General features: G+C 37.7%; 1 protein-coding gene across 8 annotated transcripts in view; it reads left to right on the top strand.

The window, feature by feature from the left end:
- The window catches only part of MCC (MCC regulator of WNT signaling pathway), a 161,848-nt gene that overhangs the window by 86,208 nt on the left and 52,796 nt on the right, over positions 1–22,844 (top strand). For 7 of the 8 annotated variants that reach the window (XM_064140136.1, XM_064140139.1, XM_064140138.1 and 4 more), the window contains 5 exons: positions 1,642–1,755; positions 9,418–9,560; positions 14,576–14,712; positions 17,954–18,117; positions 22,083–22,289. In XM_064140136.1, the coding sequence (XP_063996206.1) occupies positions 1,642–1,755; positions 9,418–9,560; positions 14,576–14,712; positions 17,954–18,117; positions 22,083–22,289 (765 nt within the window). Of the gene's footprint in view, positions 1–1,641; positions 1,756–9,417; positions 9,561–12,675; positions 12,834–14,575; positions 14,713–17,953; positions 18,118–22,082; positions 22,290–22,844 lie in introns of those variants that run through there. The other variant, XM_064140142.1, reaches the window with a different exon arrangement.

Below are 22,844 nucleotides of genomic sequence, written 5' to 3'. Positions count from 1 at the left end.
CTGATGAACAAACTGGTGAGCTTCATTGCAACACTTGTTAAGAAAATTAGATGAAACAGTGGCTTATGAGTTCACCAGCTTTCCTGAAAGTTGGAAGTCAGTTATGAATGCAATTTTCTGTGGTAGGAAGGAAAGCCTTCTGCTGAAGATTAAAAATACTTAAAAGATACTCGTAGTGTTTCTAGATTTATTAAGATATTTCAGCATGCATACTTGAAAGAAACCATGTAGCGTATGTCAATACCAGGCCTGGATTACTGCTTTTTAATTTGTAGCATAAGTAGTTACAGTCCCTGTAAATTCGCATTCAAAAGTCTTTATAAAAAGTTTGATTTCAGTCTTGAAGCCAAAGGTCGCCTTTTCTATAACAGTGAAAATACTGTATGTGAAAGAGCTGTTGCCAAATAATAACAGTCTCTCTATTGTAATGCAGCTACTTTCAAATGTCAGTATGTGAAAACACCTATTGTTTTATTGGCTTCCAGTATTGCAATGATAAAACTGATATCAAAATAGGAATCATTAGCAAATTGACTGGAGATGGAATAAGAAATACAACTTAAAAGTGACCCACCCAGTAGAAGTTAGAGTAAAGGACTGAATGAAACTGGTTGGAGGACTAGAAACAGGATTTATGTTACAGGCTGAAACTTGACAGCAGAGCAGTGTTAGCTGTATTATTTGGATCAATGTGAAAGGTTACTTTTGTTATTTCACTTATTATAACTTGAAGTAATTTCTTTACTACTACAAAGAAAGACCTAGGTACAGACATTACTTTTTGGTTATAATTGTTGTTACTGAGTGTTGAATTCTATCTGATGCCTTCAACGTAATGATAAATTGAGTATTTAAGGACAGAGAGTGTAAGATACAAAACTCTTATAAGATACAAAACTCTTTTAAAAACTGTTCTTGATTTCAAACTAATGTAATTTAGATGATGTTCAGTTATCCAGTCCACTATTTATTTTCACATGTTATCAATTAAATATAGAATGTATCCTTCATCAAGACAATTCACTGCAGAAAGAAAAAAAAAACCAACAACACAAAAACAGTTCACTGCAGAAAGAAAAACAGTTCAGATCCTTCATGTGTGGCTTCAGTAGATAAGAATCATTAGAACTCACTGACATCAGACTTGAAAACAAGAACTACAGAACAGTAGCTGTAAGTTGCAAAACAGAAATTAATTCTGTGGAAGGAATTATTCCCTTCATCAACCTCATAACCTCTTTAAGTGTGATTACATCAGAACACGATACACCTTCTTCTATAATACAAATCTGAGTCAACATTAATGTCAAGTTTTGTAATACATGACTCCAGCTACTAGCATTAGGACTGGCATAGCTGGATTATACTTAATTGTATTGCTCCTTAGAATGTGTTTCCTGGTGAAGAAATATGGGTGCTATGTGGAGAGAATTCTGTGAAAGAAGTATTTAGTTGCATGTGGAGTTTTTTTTTTTGTTGTTTGTTTGTTTTTTGGACATTCTTATTAAGCTGAAGGTCTTATTAACTCCTGCAGAAATCCAGGGGTACTATAGCTGCTGTATGCTACTGAATCTTCTTTCAGGTGCTACTGCTATATGTCTTGTGAATTGGATGATTCATTTCTTTCCTTTTGTCTTCCAGATTCATTTAGCAGCCCTGGCTTCATTAAAGGGAGACATAGTGGAGCTTAATAAACGTCTACAACAAACAGAAAGGGAGCGTGACCTGTTGGAAAAGACATTGGCCAAGGCACAGGTGAGAAATAATTCAAGATTCTGTCCTTATTTTATGTAGTTCTTGTTTTTCAGAGAGGAACATGGTAGTTGTGGAGAGGGAAAATATCTGAACCATGTTACAAGTGAAAAGAATTTTAAGACTGTGAGAAACATAGTTGCCTTGTATTTTAAGTTTTATGTCTTGATAATGCTATTCTAAAACATACCGAGGAAGAATTACATTGGTTTTATTTTGAATGCAGTTTAAGCAGTGACTGCTTTTAGAGTATAAAAATTTCATCATTGTCATAATGGATTAGGTAAGTGACTGTGAAGCCTTCCACTCCTGGGTGAGACTCAAACACAGCAAGATTAAGAGTGATCAAAAGTTGTTTGCAGCTGGCAGTGCTTTGCTGATGTGTGAAAAATTGTGACCCTAGACTAACTTGTAGCAAGCCAGCTTGCTTGTATTTGTTGGGGAAAACACAGTGAGTGGATGTGATGGTTTGTGTGCTATCCATCCCTAACCCTCCCCCCGCCCCTTATGAAATCACCCAGGCTAGACACAGATGAAGCTTTATATTTATAGCTTAACACAATATACAAGCAGATATTTACAATATATACAGCTGTATACAGAAATATACAAGTTAAAAAGGTAATACAGAAACACAGCACTCCTCCCAGGAACCAGAGTCCCCAGGAGGGCCTCCCAACCACCATTCCACCTCCTTTCCACCACTCTACCTTATCCCCAGTCTTTGCCTTAGGTGCAAATTGAGTTTAGAAGATCGGCCAGGAGTTAGAAAGCAGAAGGATTAGATAGGCAGCAGGTTAGGGAGAGAAGGGCAGGCAGCCAGAGCCAGAGAGCAACTCCATTATCTATGTTTGTGTTCTTGTTTTTATACATCTCAGCAAGCCTATGAGTGAAGTAGACATCACCATTGTATCCTTTTCACAGCCTATAATCTAATTCCTCTCACTAAAATATCCCAGCTAGGCTTAAACTAGCACAGTAGAAATCCAAGGGATTTTAAAGAAGAATGCAGTCTGAACTCCAGTATTTCACAGCTCTTAAAGGAGCTACTTATTTTTTTCAGATCGAAGTATTACAATCTATTGTTTGTAATATTTCTCTCTTTTCTAAATGAAACCTTTATTTTCAGATACTGTCATTCTGGCAAATACCTTTTGTAAGTCCTTTAAATTTTAAAATTAATTCAAATTACATACTCATACATGCATAGAGACAGTCATAGCGTTATGTTCTGTAAAGTACAGCATTGTATTTACTGCCCAGAGAGGTTGTGGAATCTCCAAAGTCTTGGGCAGCCTGTTCCACATCATCCTCCTTCAGTTGGGTAGGGGGTTGGATGAGTGACCTCAGGAAGTTCCTGTCATTCTGCCATTCTGTGATTTTGTGAATTTAGAGTCTTCAGTATTCAGTGATTTTTGGTAGTGGCCTGTATCTGTGTATTACTTAAACATTTCTACATTTGAATTGAATTTAAGTAGTCTAGATGTTAAGGCTTTTGCTTCAGTCTTTCAAATGTATTTTGGCCCTTGTCCTCATTCCCTGATGTTTTTACAGATACCTAGAAGGTTTTGGAACTTTGTGATAGTCTCGTTGCAGACCAGCAATGAAACATTCAGAATCAAGAAACACTTCCGTGTTTTTATCCTCTACATACATGAGTCGGCATCACTTTAGGAGTTAACATTGTTTATAAGCTGTAATCTGAGGGCCTTTTCTAATTCCAACTGCATTCTGACAGGCATTTTGATACAATGCTACATTTGATAATCATTAAAGAGTCAGATGGATCTGCTGTATCCAAACAATCCACATTATTCTGCATAGCTACACTGACTTTGTTGTAATTTATAACTCTGCAGGGTCTTGTGCTATTGTCCTGGTTGAGACTTATGTCTTTAAGGGCTATGGAGTACAGACCTCGAAGAGGCCCAGAGCATCCAGGAGTGAACAGAAAATTGTAATCTTTTCTATGTCATTCCCATAATTCTATTATCTTACTGCAGCAAGGCCAGCTCTCTGTCTTTCTTCCCTCTCTTCTTCCAGGGAGGCACACTGTTTTATCTGGTAACAAGGGGTAGTATCACAGGCCTGTTTGGCCTGTTTGTTTTTTTTTCTTCCCCGCACAGCTGGTGTTTAAAAATACCCGCTCTCAGCCAAGGCACTTACAATGCCTTGTAGGTGCTCTCATACAGTAATGAATCCTCATTTATAGGCTTGGATTGAGGATCAGATCTTACTCCCAGCTAGTATGTACACTTGATAGCACAAGATTATTTGGTGTTTTCTTTCATGGTTTACGAGTCTTTGTAGTACTCTATTTGTAACGCTAAAGATTTTACTCGATCTTGGGTGGTGTGCTTGTGAGCATAAATACAGTGACAACTGTTGCCTGAGCAGTGAACACAAAATGAGATCACTTGAAAACAAGCTAGCATGCTAGCTTTCATGTAAAAATAATACATTTTAATGAACAATTTCTATAAAGTTTTAGCCCTTTCCAATTAATTTTCTTGAGCCTTTGAGCATGTAGAATTTTGTTGGGGTGTGTATACATATTTCTTAAAGAATAAGCTATCAAGCAAGCACAACTTATATATATTGTAGGTTGGATTTTGTATTGGAAATTAATAATAATTATTAAACATTAATATTAATTTATGTATTAATAATATTTTAAATAGTCAAACATCAGGAAAATTCCTTGAGATTCTTCAGATTTTCAGTTGACAGGAACTAATTGCACAAAATTAAAACAGTTTAAACAATCAGAACTTTGAAAATAGTAACATGAAAAGAGGAAAAATTCTAGCTATGCTTATGTATTCACTCCAGCATATGTACTCACAACGCTTTTGGTCCCTGAGTAAGTCTCCTGTATGAAAGACACAGAAAGGTGTGGTTTTCTAAATCATCCCCCTTTAAATACTTCATTTTGAATATCAAACTGGCCAATAGGCACTAGCACCATTGTTCTGGCCAATGAATTTAAAGCTTCGTGTCTCATTTGAAAATGTAGGTATGTAGAGGGCAGCACAAGACACCTGACATATGGTGCTAAGCCCCCTAGCCCTCAAGACTTTGCTGGGGCCAAACCCTTATTATTTGTTCATTTGACTCCACTCACAGACTCCACAACAGGAAGAGGAGAGCAAGGGTTAAACCGGTCTGGCAGTATTTATGCCCTACTAGGACAGATTTACACCCCAATAAATTGGCAATTTACCCTCCAGAGAAAGTTTACCACACTCAGAATTTTGGAAGTTACGAAATTATGTTTACAAAAGTAGACTAAATAGAAGAGTACAAAAGACAGTAAATGTGTACAAAGTATATTTACATATATTTACAGTTTAACAGCAATACAATGCCCTCTTGTGCAATATTTCAGCTCTCTCTTCACCTTCTCTCACCAAACACAAAGCCCAGAGAGGCTGTATACCTTCTCAAAACAAGAGGACAAGCAAGCCAGGTCACAGAGATGCAAGCAGCAGACATGAAGCAGCAGAGAGAGATAGAAAAGGCTTGTACTGCAAAATATAAGATATGGAATTAGATAAACCTATCTTACTCTGTGTCCAACCCTCAAAATTGTTTATCCTTTAGACTGGAGTTTTCTGGAAAAACTTATAATCAAGACAGTAGGCAAGGGCACTAGACCTAAGCTGTAACAATACATTCATTGTTGTCTATGTTTACATATTGAAACAGACTCCTGAGAACAGTTTGCCTTTTTGTCTTTTTCTCACTGCATCACTTCCAAGTAGATGCTCCAGTTAACATACTTTTTTATACTTTTCCTTTCATTCCACAGAGATTCATCCCAATTTGTATTGTGTATCATACTGTATCATCTTTTCCTCTACAACATCCATCTAATGCATTTCTTCCTCACTAATATGAAACAGAATTTCAGAATGCATAAATTAAATGTATTTGAGGTTCTGCATAACCATATTCAGATGCTGGTAGATCGTTATTAAATCTCTATTTTGTATTTGGAGTATACTTTCTAAGGCAGCATGTTTCATTTCAGCTCGTGTAGTAAATGCTTTCTGTAACAAATAGCTTGTGTAATACATTTTTTGGTAATACTGTTCCCTCATTTCATGAGGCATGGAAGATATTTTGGAAGAAAGATACAGAGTAGAGGTGATTTAGGGAATCACAATTCCAGTAGTAAATAACAAATGGTAAAGAAAGACAGTTTAACCGCTCATTTCCAAAACTGCCATCTGTGGTGACCTGCTATAGCATTTGCCTACACTCTTCTATTATTTCATAAAGACATTAGATCTCCTTGTGTCTATGTTTGTATTGATGTACAGTTTGACAACAGAGTGATCTCCTCCATGATTTTTTTTCTAAAGTACTGGTCAACCACAACTAAGGTCTTCTGCCAAAAATCTTCTTGTGGTTATGTGAAGGATAATAGTGCTTTCTGTCAGCTCTGTTTGAGATAGTATCCTGGCTCTGATATTAATAAATAGTGGATGTATAAGGGGAGAGTCTAAGAAACGCAAAATGCATATGGAGAGTGGTCCCATCTGTGCTGCCTCATCTTTCTACCAGCATGTGTGAGTAATGAAGTCTTCATAATGAAGTCTTCTGTTGCTCTGGGATTTGGCATTATAGATTTGTCTTTATACTTTAAAAAACATTAATGGATCACTACCTTAAAATATACCAGTCTTCTTAAACTGTAATACTGTATCAGTAGGGCAAGGATTTTCTTTACGTCTGTGAGTCTATAAGACAGGTTTATCATTATAGTTTATTCAGGTGATGATTTGTGTTCTTGGTGAGCAGTGCTGTAGCAGGTGTTTGTTTCAGCAGACCCTGAGGCACTGGGTCATCTCTTATCAAGCACTGCTGCTGGTGATTGTTTTTTTGCCCTGTGAATGAAAACATAAATGTTTGCAGTAGTAGTGTTTCTTATACTAAGATTTTTTTGTTCATTAATTGGCAGTAGAATCATATGTTGAGACAGTATCATTTGGTTAAAATATTTTGTCTTTTCATCCTTCTCACATTCTTCTTGCTCTTGCAATTGTTTCCAGGTTTAATAGGTCAGACAAAGGTGTTTCCAGGCATTGTTAATTTCTGCTGTAATTGAAATAACCTTTTCACTCTATGGCAAAAACCAGCCAAGGGTCACACCAATAACTATGCAGGAAGCTTCTCTCCTGACCTTGACAATTGCTCCTCTTTTGCAGCCTGTCAGTGGATTACACCTGCATTTGCTTTCTCAGAGAGTTAAAGTTCTCAATATTTTTGATCAGAACTTGGGTCTGAGGCTGGAAGAAAGATGAGGAAAAGTGTATAAGGTTTGTGTGACTAACATGCAAATAATTATGAGAGCTGAATGTGTACATCTTGGAAATAAACAGGAGTTGGTGGCAGATCATTGTTCTGAGACTCAAAAAAACCCACAAAATAACGCATGTGACAAACAGGTTCAGTATCCCAGAAGAAACTTTTAGTAACGGGTGCCAAAACATTGGCATCCTTTTAAACTTTGAAATAAATGTGCTGTCATAAGGAACAATCACATATAACCAGAAGAATTTTCCATTGCTGCATTTTGGGATTCATAATGAACAATGTTTCCAATGTCTGGATACTTTTGTGTTTTTCATTTGAGACATAGCTCTGCACTCATGTCCAAAGCACAGCAATACTTCTTTAAATCATGTCCCATCTTTCCTTTCTGTCTTTTCCAATTACTTTTGCCCGAGATAATCTAAGAGCTGTCATTAATTGGTGGTTATCCTGAGAAATGTCTGGAGAAAACAGAAAGCAAGTCTGATAGTGTGGCTGAGGTCCGTTAGAAAGAATCCGTATATCTTCAGTCAAGATAAACAAATTCTACATTAGAACCCACAACTTAGGCAAAAACTGTTGTGATAGAGTTTTTATTTATTGTCTGAAAATAATTACAGTCCATCTGAAACATCCATATCACTTAAAAGAAAAAAAAAAAAAAGAAAGTGGACATGATTGATCTGAATAATGCTTAGGTAGCATTTGTGGATATCAGTGTGTATCACAGGTATAGAAAAGAACAAAAAGCAACTTTTTATTGCAACTAAATGTGTTCTAAAACTTTTGTTAAACATTTTCTCTGCCTTTCTGTTATTTCTGTGCTTTGAAAGCCACAGTAGTTCTTCAGCCATATACAGTGTTAAGATATGGAAACATAACAATTTGTACAATGATCCTACAATAGTCATGGTAATCATGTTACTTGCCAAAATGAAGTCTTAAAAGCCAGATAAATTACTTCTTCTAAAATGTGACCCTTTGCTCTCCTCTGCAGAGTGAAGACATGGTATATTTGTCCTAGTGTAGGTAGACATTCTTTCACCTCCAGCTAGTGTAAGAAACTATTTTAATATACTCTGTGGACAAGTACTCTAATACCTGGGTGCACACCTTTCAGCATGCATATTCCTGGAATTTTAAAATACTGAAATTAAATCTTATTTCAAATTTAAGGTAATACAGTTATTGAAATGCAAAGTAGATTTTCTTTTTCAGTCAGCCTTTTATGTAGAAACTGTACACAAGTTTTCAGTATTGGTGCCCCAAAAATATGACAGCTTATTATGAAAATTCTGGCATATCTGCTAGTTCGGTTGTAATTTTTATATTTATTATACAAAAGACTGAACCTCTGTCTAGAGCATTTTCTTAATTTGGAAAAAATAAGTTTTGATGCAACAATGTTGAAGGACCTGAATCTATGAATTATGAGAAATTGTAGCCTTTAGAAATGTTTCTGGGCTCTTTCATGTGTGATTTTTACACTGCAAGTTGGCATGTGAATTTTATTAAAAGCACAGTATGTATGATTATGTGGCTACAAGAAGGCTTGACTTTCCTGCAGGAATCTAGAAGCAAAAAGTTTTAAGTCTTGCCCTTTCCAGCCACAATCAAGCATTACTTCAATAAGCATGCTTTGCTGATTTTTAGTTCACCGATTTTTAGTTTAGACTGTAATTGTTTGCTGTAATTGACATAGTGTTTGCTGGTGTGAAGAGTAGCCAGAGAAGCTGGATTTAAAATTTGATTGGAAATAAAGGGAAGCATTTTTCAATATGTGTATAACCTAAGCAGAAATGTAGCCTTTCAATTGTTCAAATAATAAGCATTTTATTGCAGAGAATTAAAATAATAAATAATAAATAATATACTATGTTATTTTCAGAGGCTAACAAATATCCGTATTAGACCAGTCATAACCTCAAATTGGTGTTATATTTCTTTACACTCATATGATTTCTGCCTTAAGGCTTGTTCTGATTCAGACTATGCCAGGAAGACCCTTGAAGATTCATGATTTACTTGTGATATATATTGAGATATATATATATATATGGTGTTTTGAGTTGCATATGGCATTTTTTGTTCAAACAAGAAGGGCAACTTTGGCTCTTTAGAAGAAAGTAGTAATGAAAGTACACTGCCTAGTCTTTTTGTTCCTAGTATCTTGTGATGACATACTTTTGCATACCTGTCAATAATTTGCATTTGTCCTTTTCTATCACTAACACAGCATTGGTTTGATGAGTAGGAAAACCATTAATAGTGTGCACATTTACCATATATCTTATCTCTATGCAATTATTCATAAGACCCTTTCTGCTCCCTGCTTCTCTCCTTTAGTGTGAACAATCCCACCTAATGAGAGAGCATGAAGTTGTGCAGGAGCGAACAACACTACGCTATGAGGAACGAATCACAGAGCTGCACAGTATCATTGCTGAATTAAATAAGAAAATTGATCGACTACAGGGAACAAGAGTAAGGTACAGTAATTATTGTATTGGAAAAATACAAATTCTGGTCCAAAACAAGAACGGCTCTGTCGTGGAGGGGGTTCTCTGTACCTACGCCTATTTGGCAGAGGTGAGAAATTAATTTGAGGTGATATAAATTTTATATAAAAATATAATTTATTAAATTTAATCTTTTTTGCACTCTCGCCCCCCCCCCCCCCCTGTATATTAATATAAAATGTTCAGTGCACGGTTATGAAAACAATTTAGGACAAAATATGTACAGGGATTTGGTTATTTAAGTAGCAAACATTTAAGCTATAAACAGAGAGAGGAGTTTTCCCTGCAGCTTAATGCGGCTTGGGATCTTTATGCTATTTGCCCAGCAGGGTGGGCTGAAACTCTTTCTGCTCTACGACAGAAGTAACTGGTATTACAGAGGTATTGAAGCTTTTACTCACAACTCTTTATCAATTATTAATCACCTGCTGTGTCACAGCCTGTGCCTAGTGTCCAGACTTCAGGGCATCTCTGCTCGTGGACTTGGAATCTTCCAGGCTTGAGGGGAAATGATAAATCTTCCCAGTTTCTGGGGAAATAGGTTTTCCTCTAACTTTTGTTCTCCTGGTGACGGATGCAATCACTGCCTTTGTGCTGCTGTCTTCTTCTGGATGCTGTGTCCAGGGATTATCAGCTGGCAGGACTTCAGGAGCAGGAGAAGAATATCTGTGCTGTCTCTGTCATGGTTCTACACAGCTAGCAGGCCATGTGTGTGTGTGTTCCGTAGGTAAAGCAATGCAGGATCTGGTCCTGGTAGCAATACAGCTTGCAGATGTGCACAGCTGTCTTAGGAGGCTATAGGCTCCTTATATATATATTATGTGCAGGCTTAAATGAGCTCTGCATGAAAGATACGCAGGCAGGTAAGCTGATATTGAATCAAAGCATGAGGTCTAAGCCTCTGAGCGCTGCAAGTGTGGGTCAGAGCTATGTCTGAGCCTTGCAGGTGTGTCAGAGCAGCAGGGCGCTGCAGCGTGGTCCAGGCTGAGCTGCGGGTAGGGTCAGAGAGCAGCTGCGGGTAGGGCCAGAGAGTGCACGTGTCTAGCTGTGCACCCTTCTTTATTGAATGTGGGCCGAGATTAATGGCCTCTTTGGCCACTAGAGTGACCAATCAGGTTGGCAGTCAGACAAACCTTACCATAATAGCAGAAGCTACTTGCCTGGACTTTCCCAAATATGGGGATCACATGGATCTGTCCCAGGGAGGCATGAGCTGGGTGTGTGGGGCTTACACAACTTGTTTACAACCAGGGATCCTGGCAGGAAAACATGTCCAGGCAAGGCAAGGCATAAACAAGCCTCTTTTCAGGCCTACAGGCCCTCCATGACAGGAGGGCCTGTTAATTATACTCCAATTAGATGATGACTTTAAAGTAGTTAGGCTTGTTGCAAATCAAAGTAACTGCCCATAACTAAGATATGTGTTCTGCACAGTTTCATCCCAACACTCGAAAGTGCTACATTCTCTAATAAAATCACACTTTTCAAAGCCTAAAAATCACTGTGCCATCTGAATACTCTTTTAGCATAACGTACATGCCAAGGTACCAGATAAGCATTCACAATGGCATGTAAAGGAAGATGTAGCCACGCACCCTGCACGTCCACCTTTAAATTTCTTTTCTGGCATAGATCACCTAGGCCAAATCACTTGTGGTGGAAAATATGGCTCGAATGGATTTCAGTAGATTTTCCATCTACTTGTACTGGCATTTGTGAAAAAACACAATAGTACAAATCACACTGCTGCCTTTTCTTGGAGACAGAAACTTGGAGTATTACACCAAGGCAGTACTTCTTACTGTGTTAAGATAAACTACATTTTACTATAGGAAAACAGTTACTTTTCCTCACCTCTTTTTACCCATTATTCTCAACCTATAAAAAGTTGGACTACAACAAGGAAAGAACTTCTTAAGGTTCAACTTATAAGGGTGCAACTAAAATAGACACTTGTGACGGTTTGGGTGTTCCCCGCCCCCCCACACTGTAGAAATCACCCAGACTAGACTCAGCCAGCTCTGGAAATTGAATGAAACTATTTGTTTACAGCTAGCACAATATACAAGCAGATAGTTACAGTATATACAGTTATATACAGAAATAGACAAGGTAAAAGGTAATACAGAAACACCACTCCCCTCCCAGAAACCTGAGTCCTCAGGAGGGGCTCTCAACCACCCCTTCACCTTCCCCCTGCCCCTTTCAACCTTACCCCAGTCCTAAAGAAGAATTGAGGCTCAGCCAGAGGTTAAGAAGCAAAGTGAGTTAGTCCAAATGGAAGGTGAGGTTAGGGAGTAAGATATTGCTCAGCCAGCAGCCCAAGCGAGAGTGAGAGAAAAATGGCGAGAGTGTTAACTAATGTTTTTGGTTTTTGTTCAGCAAGACTCTGAGGGAAGTAGACATCACCATTGTTTTCCTTTTTCAGCCTGTAATCTAGTTCTTTTTTCACTAAAACATTCTAGATAGCTTCAAACTAGCACAACACTATGGATTCTGTAGAGAATATCAAATTAAATTAGACACTTCCATAGGTAACTTTTAACATAGTGCTCTACCCATGTATAGTAAAATCACAGAATGGTAGGGCTTGGAAGGGATCCAACTAGAAGTTTCTAGATGTCTGTGCAGATTTTTCATTACACTCAAACATGAGGAAAGCGTAAGTGCAGACATGCCTGTCAAGCGTTATTTTTTTATTCAGTATTGCCCCAGCCCACACTGTATTTAGAACAGTTTCTGATCTTAGTTCTCTCCAACTCACCCTGACATTCTATCAACTGAGAACCATCAAAGGTCTGTAGGAGGCAAAACAGCTGCTTTCTCCAGTCAGGTCCTAGATGTTGGTAGCAACAACGTGGTGTGCAGGAGTTCAGTAGCTAGTTGTTGTCAGCAGCATCTTCTGTTACTGCCAACTTTAATTTTAAAGGTAGAATTTATATTTGGGATGCATCACTCTGCTTGAATTCCCCCTTGTGTATTTAGCCCACAGTCTACCCTTCTGTTGCTTTACCAGAAATGAATTTGCTAGTCCCATCTTAGAAGCATTGGTTCATTCAGAAACTAGCTTACAGCTTTGAGGTGACAGAGGAATGTGAGCCCTGCCTCCCATGTTACATAATTTTTCAACTGACCTGGAATACAGAGTGTGCTTAAACTGGAAAAAAAAAGAGCACTTGTCCTAGATGAGCAAAGCTGTGTTGGATGCTAAACAGAAAATCTATGCAACAAGAGCCAAAAGTGGTAAGTAGTGAGAAATTATTACTGTGTGAGGCATTGTTTTATGACCAAAATAGCCTCTTGTGTTTTTGTAGAGGCAATTCAAGTCTTAGAAATGTAGGACTCATTGTTTCATAAAAGAAAAAAAATAGTTATCTTCAGATTTTAAAAAATGCACCTGTTTGAGTGCTTGGTGATTGTTTTTGTCTAATGCTAATTACTACTGGCTTGTGCTGTGGCTAGTAATAAACAAGTTCATGGAACATAGTGGTTTATTTCTTGATATTCATGATAGAGTTCTCACATGTTCTTAAACTTATATTGCATGCTACCTTTTAAGACCTTTCTTTGATCTAAATCTCACTTTTTAACCAGCTGACCTGCATTTTTCTTGCAATAGTCACAAAGGGTTTCAGCTAAAGTCAAGCTTTGCACTGAAGGAAATGTAAGGGGTAGGAGAGCATCATAATTTGTGTACAAATTACATCTTGATACCCTGAGAAGCCCTACCTGGCAAGCAAGCTGAAATTTACTTTCCAAGTTGGCCTGGTTCATAAGTTGTCATCTCTGCTACTTTGAGAACAGATTTTACCTCTGTCGTTATTTCATATCCATAATGGCTATGTATTCTGCTATTTTGCCTGGTAAATTCAGACACATCTCCAGTCTAAATCCTGTGATATTTCTGCAAGAAACATTCATCACCATGTAGAATACATAGAGCAGACTTACAGGTGCCCCCTCCTGTATGCAGGTTCCTAGATAGGTCTTTTCTTGTTTTCATTCTCACATTTTTCTGCAGCAAAATGAATCTTTACATTTTATTTAGAGTGTAACAAAATTAAGGCAATCTGCATACTTGTCAGAGGGGCTCTGCATCTGAATAAGATGCTGCTTTTGTCATATTTGAAACACATACTCTAATATTAAAACAGTTACTGTGCAAGTAAAAAATATTCTAAGCTGAATCAGCAAGTGGATCAAAAGAAAATTTTTATGGATGTTCTTAAACAAAGCTAATATTCATTTACTTACCTTCTTTCCCAGTGCTTTGAGCTCTTCATGTGGAGATAGGAGGAGAGAGCTTTAAATTTTAAATCTCTTTAGTTTTAGCTAAGGTATTCTGTGACCCCAATTATTTTAGTAAGACCAGCTTAACATATAAGTTAAAACCTGAGTAATTGAGGCTTTTTATTTTTGACTAACTCCAGCAATTTAGCACTTTACTCACCCATTTTCTTCCTTCTGAGAAGAGAAAATGAAAAACGTATCTGTCCCTAAGAGTCTTGCAATACACACATGCATGTATGTCATTTGGACACTGGTTTTGCACACAAGTTGTTGGCATCCTTGAACTAAGAAAGAGACCCAAAGTTATTGCTAATCCAGTTTAGGATCTGAAGCCACTTGTGTTGATTAAGAATTGTCAGTTGGGGAGTTATTGCAAAGCAGTGTATGTCCTTCTTCTATACATACTTGCTTGCACTCAGTTCCATCCATTGTTTTCTTGTGTAGTGGCCTGGAGTAATAATGAACTTCAGAATAAAAGCATCGAAACCAGGCACTGGCTGCTGCAAGTAGTGTTACAGGCATCGCATAGCTGTTTTGCAGCAGAGGGTATAAAACCCTCTCTACTAGCTGGAGAAAGCACACTTGTGTGGATTATATTCTGTTTTTCAGTTTACCATTTTGAAATAAGCATCATGGGAGAGACATATTTCCTCAGAGGATTTTATTTCTACCTTTACTCTCTCTCTCTCTTCCAGAGAGGAGGATGAGTGTTCAGAGCTGCAGTCAGAGCTCAGCCAAAGCCAACGTGAGGTTAATGAAGACTCGCGCAGCATGGACCGGACTTCTGTTTCAGTACAGGAGAATCATTCCACCATGGTCACTGCGGATGTGGGTGAGTTATTTTTCTTAGTAGACATGATGCTGAACTTTTCCATAACTATGAATTTACATGTTAAGTAACCTCTATGCCTTGATGTAGAATAGCTGAGGAATCTAAAATGCAATGATTGTTCAGGACTTCTGAGAAAGACAAGGGAAAAGAAAGCTGTTTATGTACCTTACATATGCCTGTAAAGTTTAACCTTAGAAAATAATTGCATGCTGTGTAATAGTCGATGAGAAAAGCACAGGAAGTGGGATTTCCTGTCCAGTTCTTTTACAGTCTGATTATAGAGGACTTTGGCTGCCCCTTTTTTTTTTTTCTCTTCTCTTTAAATAGCATTTTTAGAGTGTGGAATAGGGATAGCTTACTAAATAGATTTCAACAACAATAAGTGTGACACAAGCACAGGCAGACTGTAACTTATCTTAAAGGGAAGCAAGTTTCCTCAAATATTTCATCTGTTTTGTCATCCAAGCACAATTACTGATCATTTGAAGGACCTCCAAGTATGGAATAACTGCTCTGCAAAGTTTGCAGTATAAACATGAGTGTTTTAAGTGTTTGCGCACTATTGCTGAGCACAGAGCTGTAGACTAGCAGAGGTCTGATGTAATCCTCACTATAACTGATTTCCAGAATTCTCTTTAGAATCCTGTTTCACTTAATTTGTATTTAAAGTCAAATACCTGATCTTCAATGTCTTCCCTAGGTAAATTAGCAGAGTACTGGTGAGCTTCTGTGGGTGATACTGTACAGAAGCGGTTTTGTAGAAAGCAATTGAAATAGCAATCTTGAACTCTATTGTAGAACTAGCAATCCTTAAATACTAAGCTATTATTTGATGGTTATTTCAGTATCTTCAATTTCTAGGAACATCAATAGAGCGATATTAACAATGTTATGAACATTCTCAATAATAATCATCATAAAGTTGTTGACATATGGAATTAAAAGTACTCTTAATAAAATATGCTACGGAGTCAAGATATTTTAGTAGAGGAATATATTCTTAAAAATAAATATTTTAACCTTCAGAAAGTAATGCTTAATCTTAAGTTCCTAGATGAACAGATTCTAATATGAGGATTTCCTGCTCCTACCCTTTTTTATTTTTCTTTTCAGAAAAAAAAAAAAAGTCAAATTAATTTACTTTTCAGTGTTTATTTTGGAGTTAGAGCTTTGAGTTTGGTTTTTTGTGGGGTGGAGATTAAGCAGAGCTTGTGTATATTAACAGTAAGTTACTTATTTAAGTTCTGCTAGCAATAGGAAAAATGCCAATAAAATTAAATACAGCAACACACAAAATAAGAGTGTTAGGTCTATAGATTCCTGTTTTTTTTCCCTGTTTTTCTTCAGGCAATAAACCACCAAAACCTTCAAACTGTGAATGCCTTCCAGTACGTCTTACTGAGCTGGTGGTTGGGTTCTACTGGTTTTCTGTCATTCTCGTTATTATAACATCTTATTTTCTGAGGAACATATTTCTGTAGGAGCAGAGCTTGCCATATAAGGTCTTGTGACGGTTATTCAAAGGGACATAATGTCTGTTATGGAAAATGTTATGGAAACAAATAAATTCAAGCAAACAAAACAGAAGTTTTTTACAATTAAGTGTCATGTGTGGCATATGTTGCTCCTCAGTGTTGTTATGAAGACTTTTTGGTGGTATTGCAACAGGTGGGTGGCTGCTAGTCAGGAACCAGTGAATATGCGTGATGGTTTAGGTGTTCCTAGCCCCTCTACACTTTAGAAATCACCCAGACTAGACTCAGCTGGCTCTGGAAATATGAATTAAGCTTATATTTACAGCTAGCACAATATACAAGCAGATAGTTACAGTATATACAGTTATATATAGAAATATACATGAGAAAAGGTAATATAGAAACACAACTCCCCTCCCAGAAACCTGAGTCCCCAGGAGGGGCTCTCAACCACCCCTTCACCTGCCCCCTACCCCTCTCAAACTTACCCCAGTCCCAAGGAAGAATAGAGGTTCAGCCAGGAGGGTAGGAAGCAAAGTCGATTAGTCCAAAATGGAAGGTGAGGTTAGAGAGATTCAGCTCAGCCAGCAGCCCGAGTGAGAGTGATTCCAAGTGTCTTATCTATGTTTTGACTTATGTTTTTATACATCTCAGTAAGCCTGTGAGGGAAGTAGATATCACCATTGTTTTCCTTTCACAGCCTGTAATCTAGTTCTTGTCACCAAAACATTCTAGCCTGCTTCGAACTAGCACAATAGATGCCTACTACTGCTTACAGTAAGGTATCATAACTGCTGGTGCACTGTCTCATAGTGTGTTGTACAATTGGGCAGTTAGTGCAAACTTTTAACTAGTAAGCCAGAAATGCTATCTATCACATCCAAGAGGCATCACAAGGATTAATTCTACCAGGTGTCTCCCTTAAGGATTGCCACTGTCTATCATCAGATGTGTGCTTAAGGGAAAACCAAAACTAATTTATGAAGTGAGTTAGCAAGGTACTGAGACCTGTTTGTTGTCACAGAAATGGAGGATGCTGGTGGCAATGACCAAGGCACTGCCTAAGGACAGAAAACAAAATTATTGTCTATTACTACTCTATGTGCTGCTGACATGGTTGTAGTACAGAACATAATAAAGAGCAAGGTGTACTGTTACGACCTCTGAATAATCTCAAGTTGCATTTGAAAAAGGAATGGCCATAAGGCTCTAAGATAGTTGGTAGAGATCATTTCTGTAAACATCATGACTGTAATCAGACACCTAAAGTACAACTGCAAAAATTCCTCTGAAAAAACATTAAGTTGTAATGTCAGTGAGTGTACCAGGCAATAAAAATGTTTAATTTACAGAGAAAAAAATTTGAGGGTAGAAAAATCAGGATAACAGGTCCTAAATTAAAAACAAAACAAAACAAACAAACGAAAAAAACCCACTAAAAACAAACCTTAAGTAGAATAGTATGTGAATGTGCAGTGTCTTAAAATGCTGTCCTTCAGAAAAGAGAGTTTGAAAAAAAAGAAAGATTGAACACTTAGAGTAAGTAGAAGAGTTATTTGTCAGATTGGAGATGACTCTCTATTTCAGTTCATGTGGTTATGATATTTACGCCTATCAGTTGGTGATGAAAAGTGGCAGTTTGAAAGGACATTCCTTGAACAGTATCAGTTGTTGCCATTCTGCAACAGGCACTTCTTGGGCGAGTTTGTTTTTTCTCACTGACTCACTGACTGTTGCTGTATCTGCTTTGATTTGCTTTCCTTTAGATAACTGTAGTGACTTGAACTCAGAACTGCAGAGAGTGCTAACAGGTTTGGAGAATGTTGTCTGCGGAAGAAAGAAAAGCAGCTGCAGCTTATCAGTAGCAGAAGTGGACAGACATATTGAACAACTCGCTACTGCCAGTGAACATTGTGATTTAGCCATTAAGGTAACGTCTACAGTAGATTTTTAATGCAGCCTGTACATTGCCTGAGACACCTGATCACATTCTGTAACATTAGCACTTCTGAAAGTGTCAAAGTACTTCACAGAAATCAACTCCAGGTCCCAGTTTGTGTTGAGTAGGTAGTAATACACCTGATTTACACTAAATTGTCCAAGATGCCAGAGAAGCTACTAGGAGGATTTTGATCTTAAATCAGAAATGTATTTGTCTTACACTTCAGAGATAGGAGAGACAGGGATACTCAACAGTTAATTTACTTTCTGAAGATTATCCAGAAAAAAAATGTATCACTGTCCATGGTCACACAGCTAGCATTTGCCTGGTAACTGAAAACACAGTATGTAGTACATGCTAAAATTCTGAAATAAAATGTCATAAGCTATGCATAGATTGTGATTTTGGTTTCTTACACAAAATGTGTGTGTGGTATATTAATTCAATTAATAAAGCCAGAAACAGGAATAAGTAATTCAAGTAAAATGTATGTGTTGTTTTTATTGTGCATGTAACAGAAATAGTAGAGGGACATCTGGTAGCACATGAAGTGAAGGGATGACAATTCAGAACCTGAAAGCAAGCCAACTCTATACAGGGAAAGAGATGAGCAAGTTTTTTTGTGTCAGATGGAAGGGTGACAGTGACTCATTAATGTAAGAGTAGCTATATTGACAGTTGGCTCTTGAAGTGGGGACAGCTTAGACAGCCCTTTGGCATACTACTGCAAAATGTGCCTTCTGTCTCTGGTGGTGCCTGAGGACTACAATGGCCTATAAAGAAATTAATATCGAGTAGTAGTTTGGAGAATGTGTGTATATTTGAGAGAGACAGAAACTGACTTGTGCTTCTCTTGGAAATGGTCTTAAAGCAGTTTGAGTGTCTTGGAGGATTAGGATCAGTAGTTTGAATTTTACCTAGTATTATATACATTTGTTGGGTTAGGTATTCTCAGAAGACAGTGTTCACCAAGAATGAGATTGAAGAAAGTAGAAATGGATCTATGCAAGGTCCACGGTGGTCTCTGAAGTGAGATGAGATGAAAAAATTCTGTGGATTGGAAAATTATGTAAATATTTTAAAACTGGAACCATTTAGAATGTGAAAACAGCTGCACTGGGTCAGACCAGAAGTCCATCTGTGTACTGGCAGTTGCCAATGGAAATACTGCTTCAGAAAGGACATGCATAGTATGTTCTCCATCCTTCAAAGACGCTCCAGACTTGCCACTGCCAGTAGTGTAGATGCTTGGGAAGAGGAGTGGTTGGAAAAATAGTAACACTAGGAGCACAGGAAATAGGGAGGAAGGAAGAAGCAGCAGAACTTGGTGTTAAAGAGGTGAGGAAACAGTAGGGAAACTGCATGAAACAGGAGATGAGTTTTATGAGAAAAAGGGAAAGAAGACACACTGTTTAAAACAAAACTGGCATCATCAAGACAAAATAGTCTTGCCATTACAGAGCTCTTCTTCACATCACAAAGAGTAAGCACAACTGCCCAATGCTTATTCGGAACTTGAAATAATGTATGTTGTCATAGTTTGAGAAATGTATAGGCTCAAATGAAAACTAGTGCAAGGAAGAACTGCAAACAGGTTGCAAGATATTGCTCTTTTAGAAAACTAATTTAAACCTAATACCAAATAGGCAAGCAAAATTATGGTGTGGATTGCAATGGAATTTTACATTTGTGACTTTAAACGTATTGGAGTTCTTCTGAAAAGACACATGAAATACAATTTTAAAAGATAAGCTGAACCTAACTGAAAAGATTTTTTCCCTGCTTCTTCCACAGAGGCATCTTGATCTAGTTGTTGAAATTTTATTTTTTCTTTTTATGAGTGTGTTTTTCCTACTCACTAAAGAGTCTTGCAGTAGTCAAGATTTATTCTTTAAGGTTAATTTATTGAAAACAACAAATAACCAACTTTTCATTACAATGGAAAAAGAGTAAAATTTCACTGATATCTCACTGTCAAAGAGTGCTGAAAACAGTGGGAAGTTTCTGGGAGAAAAAAGTGTAGTTGTACTTTCAACTTGATTTTTCATTTTCAGTTGTACTTTTATTTGGTTCTTTTAACCCCTCTCAAGGACATAAATTTCAGCTTGTAATTTTTTATTTTATATAAAAATTAAGTCCTTTTGAATAAAACAGTTAAGTAGACTGTTTTTAACCTTAGTACACTAATTATTTATGTGCCATAAAAACTTAAATGTATAGGTTTTCTTGGATTCTCCAGCAGAATGAAACTTTTTAGGTTGCTAGTTAACATAATATATTAATTTATTTTCCATGTTTCTTCCTACCATTTTAATGTAGGCTGCTTTCTGAGAAAATCAAAAGCTTATAAGCAACCTTTGGAGAGGTTTTGTTTGATGCAAAGGTCTTCCATACCTATAAAACTTAGCACAGCATACAATATGTTGTTGAATGAGAACTGTCCTGAGTTAACCTGTCACATTGAGTGTTAGGCAATTTCAGCATATTGAATGACCAGCCTGGAGGTAAGTATAGGCATGACAGTATTCCTTGCTGATGAAGTGTTTGTATAGTTTAGTTTTACCTGGTGGACTGGTCTGGGGAATCCTGAGTGACATGATATGTCCCAGATATACCCTTTTTTTTTGGTTCACAGTCAAACTATCAAAACAAGCAGTAATTTTGTTTTAATGTTACTTATCAAACAAAAGAACCAAACTAACAGGGTTGTGCAGCTGGGTGTATATATGTAAGTATATATAACTAATCTGATAGCCTTCTATGAAACCATGACTAAGTGAGTAGACGAAGAGCAGTGAATGTCATATACCTTGGCATCAGTAAGGTTTCTGATGCTGTCTCATGTAACATCCTCATAGAAAAGCTCAGGAGATGTGGCATAGATGATTGTCAAGCCAGTTTGAAAAGTGGCTTGACAACAGAGTTTAGAGGGTTGTCATCAGTGGCACAGAGTCATCTTGGAAGCTTATGGTGAGTGGTGTTCCCCAGAAATTAGTACTGGGTCCAGTTTTGTTCAGTATATTTAATAATGACTTGTATAAGATGTATCCTCAGCAAGTTTGCTGATGATACAAAACTGGGAGGAGTGGCCAACACCCTATTAGGCTGTGCTGCTATGCAACAAAATCTGGAGAGCTGGGTGAAGGCAAACATCATGAAGTTCAATAAGGACAAATGCAGGGTCCTGCATGTGGGGAAGCATAAGAGCAGGCACCAGTAGAAGTTAGGGGATGCCCTGCTGGAGAGCAGCTCCATGGAGAAGACCTTGGAGTCCTAGTGAACAGCAAGTTCTCCATGAGTGAGCAATGTGCCCTCGTGGCCAAAAGGGCCAGTGGTATCCTAGGGTTCATCACGAAGTGAGCCCAGCAGATCTAGGGAGGTTCTTCTCCCACTTTAGTCTGCCCTGGTGAGACCACACCTGGACTACTGCATCCAGTTTTGGGCTCCCCAATTCAAGAGAGACAGGGACCTGCTGGAGAGATTCCAACAGAGAGCTGCAAGGATGATTGGGGAACTCGATCATGTCCCCTATGAAGAGAGACTGAAAGACCTGGGGCTGTTTGGTCTTGAGGAGAGAAGGCTGAGAAGAGATCTGATCGATGTGATCTGAGGGGAGGGTGTCAAGTGGAGGAGTCCAATCCCTTTTCAGTGGTGCACAGCAGTAAGATAGGGAACAATGGATACAAATTTGAATGTAAAAGGTTTCTTCCCAACATGAGTAGAACTTTCTTTACAGTGAGTGTGATAGAGCACTGGAACAGGCTGCCCAGAGAAGTTGTGGAGTCTCCTTCTATGTAGACTTTCAAAAACTCACTGGGATCATTCCAACCTCTAACATTCTGTGATTCTGTGCTATAAAATTAGTTGCTTGTTATACATTTCTGTCCCCTGTGTGTTAGTCTTGTTCAATTATCTTTGCTTCTTTCTGGATTTTGTTGACTATATTTTTGCAGACTGTAGAAGAGATTGAGGGTGTACTGGGACATGACCTTTATCCAAATCTATCTGAAGAGAGATGTCGATGGGAAAAAGAGCTAGCTGGGTTGCGGGAAGAGAATGAGAGCCTTACAGCCATGCTGTGTAGCAAGGAGGAGGAGCTGAACAGGACCAAGGCCACCATGAATGCTATTCGTGAAGAAAGGGACAGACTACGTAGAAGGGTAAGTCTGCTGCATAGCTGATGGCTTCTTGTTCCTCACAGCCTGTATAATTTTGTCACCAGGACAAGATTCCCTTTAATCACTTTCTGTACTGGCTTTAGGGCTTTTTAGTTTTAGAACTGAGCTATACAGATTACAGAACTAGGACAAAACTGATTCTATAATTGAAAAACAGTGTGTGTTGAAAAACCAGGGTGTACAGTCTAACACCAGAAACCATTTGTTAACAGAAACCCTGATACTCATCTCCAAAGAAGCATATGTAGTTTCTCTATAGAGAAAGCAGGTGCTCATCTAGTGAATTTTCTGGTGAGGCTTTTTTCCCTGTAAACAACAAGTACTATTTTTGAGTTTTGTATGTATTCAATTTGTAATTAAGAAGAATAAAAAAGAGCAGAACTCATGTCAGTGGTTAATAATTCTCAGAATTTTAAAATGTGTAGTCCCAGCTTTGTCCTGCTATCTTTATTTTATGATGCTGAAAGACCAGAAAAAGGTCTTGTGCTTTGCATAAATCAAAAGTGAAAAAAAAAAAGAAATTTGTTCACAAAAAAG

Source organism: Pogoniulus pusillus, chromosome Z, assembly GCF_015220805.1.
Source record: "Pogoniulus pusillus isolate bPogPus1 chromosome Z, bPogPus1.pri, whole genome shotgun sequence".
Taxonomy (NCBI): Eukaryota; Metazoa; Chordata; class Aves; order Piciformes; family Lybiidae; genus Pogoniulus; species Pogoniulus pusillus.
Note: the sequence above shows the minus strand (reverse complement) of the source record. Positions and strands in the feature narration are given on the sequence as shown.